Below are 14,653 nucleotides of genomic sequence, written 5' to 3'. Positions count from 1 at the left end.
TCTGCAGTTGCACTGATATCTGTCACCTACTTACATGGGTTGCATGGTCGGTGGTTTGCACACGCCCCCTTTCAATCTTCTGCATCCACTCTTGCACCAGAGAGCAAGCAGTCATGAAAGCCATGAAGAAAAGTTCAGGCTGATATTTCTGTCTTATCTCCGTTTTTTTAGCAAACCTCAGAGCCAGATTTTCCAGATATTGTGCGAATCGCCATCAGCAAGACTGGACTCACAATCATGCACCCAAAAACAAAGGTTAAAAAAGGACAACATTTGTAATTAGAAATATGTTAAGTCAGTGTTATTCTCTTAACGTCCAATACTGACATTTGTTTTTGTCTTACAAGGCTGTTCTGGCAAATCACCCATACAACAAAATTGCTAATTGGTGCAGTGGTAGCACCTACTTTCACATGACCGTGGGCAGCTTAGTGAAGGGTAACAAATTCCTTTGTGAAACGTCGCTGGTAAGTTTTTTAAATGAAGTGGTGAGTTCTCTAACTGTGAGGCATATTCTTTACAATAATTAATTGGCTATATTTTCTTTTCTTTAAAAGGGCTACAAGATGGATGATCTGATAACATCCTACGTGAACATGTATCTCAGAGAGAGAACAATGCAGACCAGGGGCCAGCGCTACAACATGTAAACATCAGAGTCAACCCAGCTTCTCCTTGCAGCTCCAGGGTTCTTATCCTCAGTTTTTAACATAATTTGGTAAAAAAAAAAAAAAGCCACAGATTTATTGCATGAAAATAAGTGTTTCTCAATTTTGATTTAAAGCAAGGGTCTGGTTGTTTTACAAACCTGATGATGAAAAACACTGGTTCCTTTCCAGCATTACTTTTTAGAACAGAAACATTGTGATGTCTTGCTCAGGATTGTTTTCTGTCCTGATACTGACCCAAATAACTTAGGATTAGACATTGGCTGATACCCAGTCTGATACTTCATTAATATCGATCCTATGTAGACTAGATGGAGTAAAATGCTGCACTACATTTCATCAGTATCACATGGTTTGCATCAGTACTGGGATTGTGTTATTTGTCACTAACTCACCAATGATGGTCTGCAGTGTTTCCTTTCCGACTTTACTTACAGACATAGATATTTTATCCCCACAAAGAGTTTTTGCAGCATACATTCAAAATCCTGCTCAGTTAACTTGGTTAAATAAGCTATTATAATGTTTTGACAGCGCAGCAGCTGGAACATGCTTAGCTTTATCACTTGTTTCTAAAGAAATTTAATCTGACCTTCAAAACAGATATAGCTACAACTTTAAGTTTTAGTGCTACGCTAATGTTAGCATCCTCTGTGTGGATATGACTTGACAATGTGGCCTGCAACATATTTCACTGCTGTTCCAGATATTCTTGTGCAGAGGGAACTGATATGGAGTGTTTTTCTGCTTTTTAAACATAGTGATTTGCATTAAATGTTCTAATTTTGAATGACTAATGTTTCAGATAATCTCTATGCTGCTCTAGTTGGCAACTGAGGATATATGAACCATCTGATCTGAGCAAAGCTGCAGAACAGGTCATATGATGGAAAGGAAGCTGGAGTGGTCATGCTTTTACCATCAACGTCATTGTAAAGGTTAAAAAACATTTCAATTCTTAGATCAAAAAAGATCATGGCTGCATGACTTGCTAGTAGTAACAGAACTAAAACATAAAAATGGAATTATATGTTTTAAGACCCTTTTAACAGCATTTCTTGACATTTCTTACACAAAACTCCACAACAGTGATCGTCCAAATTCATCCACTCAGTCAACTTTTTAAAAGCATCAGATGTTTGGAATCAGTCCCATCAAGGATGCAGGTTAACACTAACCTTTTAGAGCTGATCACCTGGAGAAAGTGTTGTCTAATATTAGCAATTACCAGCACAACATGCAAAATGTCACATCCCCGCAACTCAGTCTTTCTACTGTTGCTTTATTTGTTTCTTCTGCCCGGCTAATAGACTGCAGGGCTCTGATTTGTGCTGTGAATGTTCTGTTGTATCTTAGCCTGTAGAGCGCCAGCTCCACAGCTAGTCTGTATTCCATTTCATTTCCCAATGTTTGAGGGAATCTGTGAATAACTGTATGGATGCCATACATGGACATGAAGAGATTCTCTGCTTGAAAAACCTTTAAATTGTGTTGTTTTGATGAGCATTGGATGGTTTTTAGCATTGTTGTCAGTGCTTCCAGTAAAGACGTGCACATTAATGCATTATATTTGTGTGGACAGTTTGGGTATATTTGATCAACCATTTTATTAGACTTATATCTTACATAACTGACAGAATTTACTTCCTGATGAAAAATATCTTTGTAAAGATTCTGAACCACAGGCTCTTTATATTTTCTGTTTGTGGGTTTTTAGTCTTCCTCACTTCCTTTGCTGACGTTTTGTGTCACTTCCTTCAAACGCTGATGTCTGATCATGCTTGTGTTCCTGTGCTACACACACATTACGGGACCCACAGTTTGAAATATTGCTCCACACTTCTTGTGGTATTAAAAACTCTGTGGGGTGACTTTCAAATTGTCTTTCTTTACACATCATTTAGAGTAGTGAATCCTAGAATGGGTATTCCCAAGAGAAAATGTTTTTTCAGTTTTTTTTTCTTTGTAGGTGTTTTTCTTCCTTTGGTAAATTTGTCAAATAAACCTTCTTTCCCCACTGACAGTCTGTTGGCAATGTTAATTTCAATTGGTATGATTCTGCTTTTCTTTGCCAAAACAATATTTCTCATAAAACACAGCAAAATTGAAACCATGGTTTGTACAGAACTCAGCTTCCTTTACATTTTTTGGAACAAATATTAGCACCTCGGCATCTTGCAGAAAGTATTCTTGTGACAAAATATTGACAAAGAAGTGCCAGGGGTGTGAATACTTTTGCAAGGTATTGGTTTAGGATGTTTCTGAAATGTCAGCAGCTAAAACCAGTAGAGGGACTGTCCTGAAAAATAAAAGCATCACATTTCTTTACAGTGTTATCGAACCATCAGAGGCTCCATTTTTGCCAAAAGCCCTTTCAGCAGCATGAAGAATGATGTACTTGATAAGCTCATCCACAAAGAAATGTTTTTAGTGGAGGCTTACCAAATGCACAACAAAGTCGACAGGCCTAACAAAGGTGGGGGAACCATCCCAATTAGAAGTAGACAGCTGATTAACAGGGTAGTGATGTCAAAGCCTTTCTGCAGTACTCTGCAGATAGTGGCTTTATTCAGGTCTGCTGAATAGCATTTGCATTTCACAAGTACAGAAAAGAATAAGGGCCCATGTCTCCAGCACACAGCTGTAGAGTCCCTATATGAAAGAAATATTATCCCCCTCAGCCAGACGGTTCATTCTCCACATCTGTCCAAAGACTATGTGACTGATTATTTTGGGCATTCCAATTCAAGATGCCCCCAGGAAGTGAGGGAGCAACAAGGGTCTCTGTTTCCTCCAAACGACCAACCCCCCCACCCCCCATTCCCGTGCTTGTTTTTTTGTCCTCACCGCCCCATACAGTAGGGGCCCTCTTTTCAATCTGACACACCATCCACAAAAGATAATCTCTAAGACTTTAGTAATAAACCTCACAATTAACAACTCCGAATCTTCTATCCATCAGTGTTTGGAGGGGGGTGAGGGGCCCTGTTTAAGTCTCTTGCTGCAGAACCAGCCTTGGTTTCCATGGAGTCATACCCGACAACTCGTGGGGACTGAGGCATGCCATTCTTCTTCCTGCTGCTAAAACGCGCCGCTTACTCTGACTCAAGCTATTGTGGAGCGCACAAGTGGCTCTCAGAGCAGAAGGGGATGGAGAGAGAAAGGGTGGGGTCAGGGTTCAAACGAGAGGCTCCCATCGGGGCTCCCTTTCTGTTATCAAATTTGTTGAGAGACAAAAAGAACTATAGTTTGGTTCTCCGGGCCGTCTTGAGGGAGAGGAGAGGCATTATAGGACAGCATTCCTTGTATCAGACCATCAGTTCTTCCACAGGGCGGCAGATAAAGTCCCCGTCTTGACTTTGCTCCACACACAGCTCCCTGCTCCTGCACTGATTGCTGCTCACTCAGCATTTAAACCCTTTCACCAAGGAGCTCTGGTAAGTCTTCTCACTATCTACCTTTATCAGATCTATTTCCATGAAAACAATAGATGTGAGTATAGGAAGTATATGTCAGTTGAAACGCCTGTAACTTTTCTAAAGTATTTCATTGCCTTTTCTTATTATGTGGCTGATTATAACATACAGTTTGATTGAAAATAATAGCAGAATGTTTAAAAAAGCTCTAAATCCATTTGAAAGCTTTTATGACCTGCACATTCTGATAGAAAGCAAAAGATGAAGAAAAATTCTAAAAATGTATTTTTGAATTTTGTGAAAAAAAAATGAATAATAGACTCTTCCAAAAATAAAACATCATATTTGCACATTTCTTTTAAAACTCAAACATTTGCTGTTTACAATTATTGAAGAGCTAGAATTGCTTCACATCTGTGAGCAGGTATTCCAGCCTAAGATGTTCCCTGCATTTCTTGGTTCTGCTGTGGACAGCGCATAGTTTATGTCACCCTACGAGGTTTCTGTTGGATTAAAGGCCGAGGATTCAGCTGGCTACTTCATGACATAAATCTTGTTGGTCTGGAAAATGCTGCTTGCTTGCTGGTGACTTTAGGGTCATTCTCTTGTTGAAACACACCGATTCAAAGGCATTTTCTCTGCAGCATGACCTCTTCTGCATTTATTATGATCCCTGTTAGGCACTACAGTATGAGAACAATACACATATCATGATGCTTAATCCACCATGTTTTATAATGTACTCAAGCTCCAATTTAACAAGCTGTCTGCCCAAAAGGAAAAAATTAGCTTTCATCACTTTGTGAATGTTGCACCATTTCTCTTAAAACCTCTTCTGCTTGTTGTTTTTCCAACAATGTGCACAGGGCTTCTTGTCAATACCCTAACTTCACATATTCTTCTTCCTCATCTTTCTAGTTTTGGTTTCTGTTTTAAAGCATTTGAGATTATTTATGGTGAGCAGCTGATCATTTTTGCATCACTTTACACACAAAATGAATGATCACACTGATTGAAAGATGCAATTACACAGATCAAGTAGCAATGTTGGGTCTGTTGGCTTTCTATTACTCTACTACAACTAGTAGAACATCATTTGTCATCCAGACATATAATTTCTACTAAAAATCTTGACTGAGTGATATTGGACTGCCATATATTCAAACAAAACTGTATTTTTTAGATTCCCACTTTGCTATAAAGCAGTTCACATTACACATACAGATTGTGTAACATGCATAATCATACTACACATATTACGTGTGACCAGAATGCTTGGTCAACTCTCCTTTTAAGAATGTCTGCAAAGATAAGCTTAAGCAGATCTCTGTGGGAAAAGCAAACTTCAGGTTTCGTTCTGCTCAGGATTTTCCTTTAGGGAGATGCATGTACAGAGGCTTTTCTGCTCCACTGTTCCGCATCTGGATTGTTATCCCCCACCGGGTCTGCAGTCCTTTTCTTTAGGAGGAAGAAAAGCTCAGAGTCTGAGCCTTGGCTAAGATTTGTCCTTGGTTCTTGGTCTCACTTCGCTTACTCAAAAGTGCCACTCTGCTACATCTGGTTGGGTCTTAATGGACCAAAAGTGAGCTGATGAAACAGAGATTAAACCCAGTCTGACTAATACAATAAAACAAGCCCCCAATCCCCTGTTTCGTGTCCAGTGTTATTTAATTATATTTATGTTGTTTGGTGAGCTGTTCACATGACATGTTAGATATCGGCATCTCAGCTGGGGCAATGGGATGTGTGGAATGACAAGTTCATGAGTCAAACATGTAATAATATTGCTGTTGGATGCTGCATAAACACCAAAAGAAAAAAGCCAAAGAGAAAGCCCTGCATTAGACTGATTAAAGTCAGGCTTTGCTCGACGTAACCCACTGATGCAAGATGAGTTGGTGTCCAGCTAAAACAACAGAAGAGAAGAGGAGTGGACAGTTGGAGTTTGCCCAGCTTTGGACAACAGAGTGTGTGGGTGTTTTTTTTAGGTGTGCTGAAAAAGTAGAATACAATGTTCAATCCTACAAAAAATGCTGGAAGACGTTTTGGTGACTTTTAACCCTAAATCAAAATCTTCGCCTCTTTCTGGATGACATTATGCAAAAATTTGGATTTAAAGTTAGAATCTGTTTAAAGACTCATGAATTGCATATTTGATCTTTTCTATCCGTTACTACCTTGTAAACATTAATGATTAGTTTGTCCATCCAGTTTAATTCTCTGCTTATGTCTTGTGAGACATCCATTGTCATTAGCTGACAGCCTCTTAGAGCTCCATCAGTCTGAGCACTCTGCTGTTCTGGTTAGGAATCTACACACACTCATCAGCCTCAGTGTCGCTGTTTTTAAGAGTGAAATAAAAATACAACACACAACTTAAAGGAATGCACAAGCTGGGAGTTCTTGCTCTAATCCATAAAGAGTCTAATCTATATAGCATGACACTACCACTGCCATGCTTCAAAGTGTTCTGAGATTTGAAAGCCTCCCCCTGACTCCCCAAACATTATTCTTGTCATTGTGAATAAAGCTCAATCTTATTAATCTAAGCTTAAGGTGTGTCTCCAGAAGGTGTTTGGTTTGTGCAGGTGGGCAGCAGCAAATCTCATGCAAGCTCGAAGGTCCTGGTTTGGGAATAGGACCTTCTACAAGGTTGAAGACCCTTTCAGTCACATCAAAACTGGTTTAGAAAGGATCAAACAGACTGACATTTGGCATCCTGAAATGCTCTATACTGAAAGCCAGGCATTTTTCAGAACACTAATTAATTGTAATCCGATTTATGGTTTTTCATCAACTTCCTTTGTAATAATCTACTTCAGGGGTTTCCAAAGTGCGGTCCACCTTGCGCCACCTTGACTGATTTTGTGCAGCTCCCGACTCCAAATTAAGATAGATACAAATCTGACCTTCAGGCACAGGCACAGGTGGCTGATGCAGATGGCGACTTTTTATTTTTAATTAGAGCAAAAGTCTTACCAAGAGATTCAAATCGTCTAACAATTGAACATGTTAAGTACAACACAATGTATCTGACCTTAAATAACTTTACCATTTTTATTGTCATGGTAAATAGGACCACATCTGTCCAGTGACTTTGCTGCCATCTGCTTTAAACTAATTTATTAAACTTGTCTAAATACAAGCGTTTTCAAATAAAAAGTGTCTGTTCTTATTGTAAGAACAGACAAAAAACGTTTCTATGTTTTCTTTTTCAGTTGATCCCAAATTTACAAACTGGATGTCTTTCTTTATTTATTTAATTATATATTATTTTGGCCCATGAGTACTTTTGACCTGACCAATTTGGCCCATGTGTCAAAAAGTTTGGGCACCACTGATCTATATATTACTAGCGGTGGATGTGTTTAATGATTCCACCCTGAAAAAAAACATTTAAATAAAACATTAAAAGCATCAATATGACATTCATGCCAATGATAAGTGAACATAAAGTTCTCACTGAATTAAACTGTTACATGTTATTTTATGTGAACACTGGATATTTACTGCTCCCATGTGAGCCTTTGTATGGAGGAACCTTTTAAACATTCCAACAAAGGTTTCATGCAAATGTGTCAAACACTTTGTTTCTACATTTTCCTTGTGCACGCCACTCAACAAGCAATCCATTCATTACTAAAGGTTCAGTTATATCCAACACATTTTGGTATCCACTATTTACAAGGTAAATATGAAGCGAATCAGTTATAATGTAAAGCCAACAAGTCCCAACAGCCAAAAAATGAGTACTACAAGCACTGAGATGTTTGCTAACAAGACATACTACACTAAAGGAAAGTAAAATGGAGAATATTTACAGAATTCTGCTTCATCCTTGGGTATAATTTCAAGACCCCTCAAATGTGGCATATTTATCTATTTAAACAATATCCAACAATTCTGCATACAGGCAGGAGGTGAATCGGCTGGTACACCAGTGTGGTCAGAACCACCTGGAACTTAACCCACTCAGCTGTAGAGATGATGGTGGACTTTCAGAGAACACTTCCCCCACACACTCACCTGACCATCCTCAACAACACTGTCTGTGGACCACTTCCAGTTCCTAGGAACCATCCTTTCTCGAAACGGAGATGGTTCTCACACATAGACAGTGTTCAGAAGAAGGCCCAGCAGATACTGTACTTCCTGAGGCAACTCAAGAAGTATAACCTTCCACAGAAGCTGCTGGTCATCTTCTACACTGCCATCATTCAGTCTGTCCTGTCTTCATCCATCTCAGTGTAGTTTGGTTCATTCACAAAACAGGACAGGTCCAGACTGCAACAAATAATCAAGTCTGCAGAGAGGATCATCAGGGCCGACCTTCCCTCTATCCAGGACTTATACAGGTCTAGGGTCAGGAAAAGTTCAAATAAAGTCTCTGCAGACCCCACACACCCTGCACACAAACTGTTTAGGCTTTTACCTTCAGGTGGCGCTACAGAGCGTTGTCTGCCTAAACCATCTGCCACAGAGACAGTTTCTTCCCCAGGCTGTTTCTCTAATGAACACTTGACAGCCAGAGTTCCAGAACAACAACATGCATATTTGGACTGATCTTACATTATATTCTATTGTAAAGTCACTTGTGTGTATATGTATATTTAAAAATATATTTTTTATTTCAATTTATTTATATAAAAAAAGAAAAAAAGAAAAGTAATCCTCACTGAGAGCAAAGTGTACTGGAGTCAGATTCCTTGTTTGTCTGTACAAACCTGGGAATAAACCAGATTCTGATTCTGAACAACAATATCTAAGTGGAAACATCATGACAATGTCCAGGCACTGTACAGTTGAGAAGGGAGACAGGGTGTGGGTCCCAGAGAAGAACATGCTTTGGTGGGAAATGTGTGTCCCATCCCAAGAACAATAACAAAATACTATGTGAAGATTCTGGCTCAAGCTGGTAAGAGATTCTCATTATCCACAATGACATGAGTCCTGTGCCAGCATGGACTGGAAAGCCAGCCAGTGAAGAAGAAGCCAATAGTGCAGCATAAAAAGCCAGATAACTGTTTGCAAGAACAAAGAGCTTCATTTTAGAGACATGTCTTGTCGTCTGATGAAACTATAATTGAGGTCTTGTCAGAACAGCCTTTTTAACATTTTGAGAAAAAAGAGGGAAACGTTCCAGCTGTGAAATATGGTAGTGGCAGAATCATGCTTTGGGGATGCTTTGCTGCTAAAGAAACCGGTGCACTTCACAAACTCAATGGCATCATGAGGAGAGAACATTAAGGGAAAATACTGAGGCACAGTTTGGGTACAAATTGCTTCTGCATTATTTAAATTTAAACAGTAAATAAACTGGTTACAATTAAAACTTGTAAAGGTATGTACCTTAATGAGATACAAAGTACCAGGAGTGCAATGAATCAATTTATTACTGGAGCTAGCACCATGTTTTAAACATACAGCAGCCATGTTGGAATTCTGATTTAAAATTGCCTGCCTGATTATTTTTCAAAATTGGGATTTTTATTTGGATTCAAACATCCAGTGGAAAGTATTTTTTTCTTTTCTTGTTTTTAGGGACGAAATACAGAAAAATAAAAACTTTTTACTTCCTGTTGTTTTAAAATCTCTTAAGAGTAATGTGGTAAATGGAAAACGAAATATTTAGAAATTGAATGTTAAATGTTATGAGACCAATCACAGAGCTAGTCAGCTCTAAAACACTGCAGTGCTGCAGGCAGTTTGTTTTAAGCTGACTAAGCTAATAAGCTGGTTTTAACATACAGGCACAGGTATACAAGTGTTGGTTCAGTTTGATGTTTTCAGCAGAGAAACCCCCCCCGGCCCAGAAAAGACACATTTTATCTTAGAACTTTTCACTGAGTGTTATACAGAGTTTATTGTAGCAGAATGCTATCTTGTGCAGAAAATCTATTCTTTCTTTTTTCCTAGCTCATATAAATAGTTGTTAGAAGTCAGCACGCCAAACCAGTTTAGCTGCAAAACGAAAAGTAAAGAGCTAATGACCTGGGCTGACTTCCTGGGCTTTGTAGAGGACGTTTAATGGTCGGAATGCAGCAATTACATGCTCTGAGGTCACTGGCACGTTAACCAGGGACACTAACATCTATTGTTACCTTGTGAGTCTGGCGCAGACAAACACTCCCAGCTTGTTGTCTCTCTGTCATTGGACACAGTTTAACTATTAGTGCTTCCTGCCTTTGAGTTAGTTTGCTCCTAGAATACTAAGAATAACCCTTTTTTTCTACTTCACCCAAATTCATGGTCGAGTCACGTAAAGGTCTACAGTCATCTTATTTGCAAATATCTATGTGTTGCTTTATTTGAAAAAGAAAGACAAATGTTGCAGTTCTCACTTTGTTTTGTGTGAAATTTATTGAAATCTTTTCTGTCTCCTCAGAAACTAAAAATGGAGTCTGCTACAACTGTAGAGCCATCAGTGCTATCAAATCAGTCATCAGAGAGTTGTGCAGCAGTAGAGACTACAACAGAGAACCAGCTATTTGCCTGGTTCTACATTGTGGTCTTTGTTCTGGCCCTCTGTGGTAATAGTCTGGCCCTCTGGATTTTCTCTCATCAGCGTGGAGTTTTCTCTCCTGCTAATGTTTTCTTGGTTCATCTGGCTGTAGCAGACCTATCTTACGTGATCATCCTCCCTCTCAGAGCGATCTACCACTTCACTGGGGGCCACTGGCCACTGGGTGAGGTTCCCTGCAGAGTGGTGGGCTTTTTGTTTTATGTCAACATGTATGCCAGCCTGTACTTCCTGGCTTGTGTGGCGGGGGACCGCTACCTGGCTGTGGTTCACGCTGTGAGGTCAATGAAGCTTCGCCAAGGTCGCTATGCTCACATCATCAGCTTCTCTTTATGGGTCTTGGTGACTGTCTCAATGGCACCCCTGCTGGTCACCCATCAGACAGCACAGGTGGGCAACACAACCGTGTGCTTGCAGCTGTATCGAGAGAAGGCTTCCCGCAAGGCGCTGGTCTCTCTGGCCGTCGCCTTCACGCCACCTTTCCTTGCCACCTTGTCCTGCTACTTCCTCATCATCCACAGCCTGCATTGGGGCTCTAGGCTGGAGCCTGCCCTCAAGCTGAGGGCTCTGCGTACCATCGGTGCTGTCATGCTCATCTATGTGGTCTGCTTTCTGCCTTATCATTTGAGCAGAGCCACCTTCATCCTTGGTTACGGCCACCCAGACGTATCCTGCCAAACACGGAGAGCCCTGAGCATGGCCAATCGCCTCACCTCCTCCCTCACCTGCCTGAACGGCGCCATGGACCCGCTCGTCTACCTGTTCGGGGCAGAGAAGTTCCGCAGCACCCTAAAGCGATTGTTCTGTGAAGATAAGGCGGGGATGAGTGGGGCCACCAGTGGAGACCTAAAGGGCACACATGAGAGCTCTCTGAGTGCTAAGTCTGAGTTCTGAGGAAGAAGAAAAAGACCAAGAAGACTGTAATTAAAACAGCTTTGTTCTGACCTTCATGTACCTTAGCCTGAATGAAAGAATGAATGGAGCTTGAATTAAAGTCCAACATGCAGTGTTCACTCTGCATCAGATCTAATAAACCCTTCACAAAACTATCCCCTTAAAGCAAAGTTTAATTGAAAGGACACGGAAAGAACAACTTGTTTAAAAAGGGGGACAAATAAAAGGGAGTTGTTAATTTATAAAGGGTCTAACCATCTGTCATTCCAGTGTCTGTTTCAGTCAAATTTAGGGAGGATTTATGGCTTAAACTAAGTCAGTGAGATGGGGGACTGGAGGACAAAACACAACGGGACACCGAGGACATTTCTCCTATTTTTAAAATGAGTAAAAGTTTCCGCTTTTTCCACAGCTTTGCATAGAAACCTATCACAAGATGCTGTACTTTCTATGAGTAAATATAACCTTGTCTGTCTCTTTGTTTTGAGTTCTGTTAGTTGTGTTATTTTCCATATTTGGAAAACGAGGGGAATAGCAAAGTTATTAGCTAACATCATTGATAACAATCTCTCTTCGACAGCTAGTTCTTCACAGTAAATGTGTTGATTGTGATGATTACTGATTTTAAATGTCAAAACTCTTGAAAAGAGTCTCCCAGGCTTGTTCAAATGTGTACATACGCAATGTTTAATGTTTATTGCCAGTAAGCAAAATGAAGCAACCACTTATTATTTTAAGCAGTCTGGTTTAAGGTGTTTTTAGCTTTCCAAACAGCATTAATTCAAACTGGAAAACATGATCAAACTGTGAAAATTTTGAGGTTTCTGACATTTTTTCCAAACTTTTAAGTGAAAATATTTTAGTTTGTGACCAAATATTTAGAGTTTCAACCACGTCTGTAGTCCATAATGATCTAAATGTATTTGTTGTGTACTGTTTGTAATCACGTGCCACCAATCAGAACCAGTTCATGGTTGCATTAAGCCTTAAGCAGAATTTTATGCAGGGGACCACTTCCAGCCAAACCCATCACAGTTATTACACCATCAGGAGAGTCATTGCTTACAAGCAACCATGGGGAAGAAAGGGTTAACTTGTTGATCTATAAAATACAGGTCTTGCTCAGACACTAACAGCAGAAACAAAGAAAGTAGCATTAAAATATGACTTTGTTAAAGTAACTAAAATTATAAGAATGTTTGTTACTATCTATGCAAGCAGGGTTGGTCAACCTACCCTGTGTGAATTTATCTTGTGGGACCCCAGGCCAGTACCAGCCCCTAAGTAGTCACAAAGTTTGATTATCCCTCTGGCCAACTCTATCACCAGCTAGTGATGATGCAGTTAGAGTAGCTAAAATCTAAGTTTACTGCTTATTCTAAAGTATCCACATGCAGAGAGTGGAGAGTTGTTGCAACTACTGCAAGACATCTACAGTAGGTTTACATGAAAAATTACTATTGTACATTTTGTATATTCTTTGGTTTTTGCTTAGCATTTTCCAATATTTCACAACACAAGAAAATATCAGCGTACATGTAATTTGTTTGAGACAAATTTGACACTTTATCTCTGTTCTTAACTTGCATGATTTTTTATACTCATAAAAACTCTAAATGAAAATGGCTGACTCAGTCTTTCTTTGTCCTGTAGATTTGTATGTCATCATTTTTGGTGCTGCTGTGTGAGAGACTGTATGAGCTCAACTCTTAAGACGTGGAGTTCAGTGAAAAGTAAAAGTCAGATTTTGTGTCCTGCTTGTCTCTGAGAGTGTGTGTTCGGGGCCAGAAACCTCCAGGGGAGGTGCAGTGACTTCTCGCTGTGCAGTTCTGTTTTCATGTCATGTGACCTATGTTGTGGTTTGTGAACAGCTCATTTTCCTCCTATTTCTGCAAGACTTCCTGTCCATCGCATGAACGAGACAAGCCGCTCTGAACTTGCATTTCCTGAATGTATACGCTCTGAAGAACCTCCAAGCTCTCTTGATTCACATGATTAGGAGTATGGTACTAAGACCCTTGCCAGATCCTCAGGGCAAAATGAACCAAAGGTGGATTGATGATGAGTTTTAAACAGCAAAATCAAATTAAAAGTTTCTGAATATCAAATTAAGTTTCTTAATTTCGGGGTTTGAACCTTTTTTTGTGTGACGCAAAGAATAATCTAAATTTTTTTTCTCCTACTTCCCATTTTATCTTCTTTAAGCTCACTTTTTCCACTAAGTAGTACTTCCTGAATACTTCTTATCAATAAGTAAGTGTAAAAGGCATCCCAGCTAATTGTGTTGGTTAATCATTAGGCCACAATGAATACTCTTCTGCTAGTAAAAGCCTGTATTTCCATTTTACAGCCCTGGGGATCTGCTGTACAACACGCAGAGCGGAGGCACCAAGGCCCTCCTCTCTGCAACTTCTCAAATGAGGAAGTTCAGAGCAGAGCTAGGAGCAGCTTCCTTGTACAGCCTGAAGAGGCACAGAATGATGAAGAGGTAGAACGGGCCGTGCAAAAATGAGAATAGCCAAGCAAAAAAGCTGAGATCTATAACAGGTGGAAGGATATATTTTTTAATCTTTGACAGCAGATGCAAAGCACTTGAGCTCAGGCTCTTGGGGTGTAAAACAGGATGCCAAGCCACCAGCCTTGGTACCATGACAATATAACGCGATCCAAAGCTGAGGATCTACTCTCCAAAGCAGCAAGAGATGGAAGCTTCCTTATCCGGGACAGTGAGTCCGTACAGGGCGCGTATGCCCTCTGCGTTTTGTAAGTTACCTTTACTTAATTACTGCATGGAACTGGAAGTTGACTTAAATACACTCTCCTAATAAGGTCTTTACAACATGCTTTATGACATGTTGATCCTGACAAAACATTATCAGGCTGCTATAACATTTGTCTTGTGATTGCATCATTAAAGCTATAAAATTATTTGCTAAAATTCCCATTTTACACCACATCTTTTGTGCGTATGCACACACGCTCACACACACCTCAACATAAACTAGTTCCCCTTTATTTGCATTCTGTTTTGACATGCAACAACCCTTTGCCCTCTGCGCCACCTTTTTCATGTTTAAAATTTCAGTTTAAAATGCCACCAAGCTTGTTCTGACTGCATCCTCATCACACCTATTGCTCTAATATGCTAATGTTTT

General features: G+C 39.9%; 3 protein-coding genes across 4 annotated transcripts in view; all 3 read left to right on the top strand.

The window, feature by feature from the left end:
• Window positions 1-2,691, top strand: part of LOC124874519 (unconventional myosin-VIIb) — a 33,912-nt gene extending 31,221 nt beyond the window's left edge. Inside the window, exons 46-48 of the mRNA XM_047375907.1 lie at window positions 172-255; window positions 348-467; window positions 558-2,691. Of these exons, the coding sequence (XP_047231863.1) occupies window positions 172-255; window positions 348-467; window positions 558-650 (297 nt within the window). The 3' untranslated portion in view covers window positions 651-2,691. The remainder of the gene's footprint in view (window positions 1-171; window positions 256-347; window positions 468-557) is intronic.
• Window positions 2,692-3,827: 1,136 nt separating this feature from the next.
• Window positions 3,828-13,121, top strand: gpr17 (G protein-coupled receptor 17). The gene is made up of 2 exons (XM_047375333.1): window positions 3,828-4,105; window positions 10,470-13,121. Exon 2 carries the CDS (start codon window positions 10,479-10,481, stop codon window positions 11,496-11,498), a length of 1,020 nt encoding a protein of 339 aa, XP_047231289.1. The 5' UTR covers window positions 3,828-4,105; window positions 10,470-10,478; the 3' UTR covers window positions 11,499-13,121.
• Window positions 13,122-13,931: 810 nt separating this feature from the next.
• inpp5d (inositol polyphosphate-5-phosphatase D) overlaps window positions 13,932-14,653 on the top strand; it is a 33,598-nt gene continuing 32,876 nt past the window's right edge. For both annotated transcript variants that reach the window (XM_047375934.1, XM_047375932.1), the window contains exon 1: window positions 13,932-14,261. In XM_047375934.1, the coding sequence (XP_047231890.1) occupies window positions 14,122-14,261 (140 nt within the window). In that variant the 5' untranslated portion in view covers window positions 13,932-14,121. The remainder of the gene's footprint in view (window positions 14,262-14,653) is intronic.

The sequence above is a fragment of the Girardinichthys multiradiatus genome, chromosome 9 (genome assembly GCF_021462225.1).
Source record: "Girardinichthys multiradiatus isolate DD_20200921_A chromosome 9, DD_fGirMul_XY1, whole genome shotgun sequence".
In the NCBI taxonomy this organism is placed as follows: Eukaryota; Metazoa; Chordata; class Actinopteri; order Cyprinodontiformes; family Goodeidae; genus Girardinichthys; species Girardinichthys multiradiatus.
The sequence above is the reverse complement of the archived record's forward strand: the minus strand, read 5'-3'. Positions and strand labels throughout refer to the sequence as shown.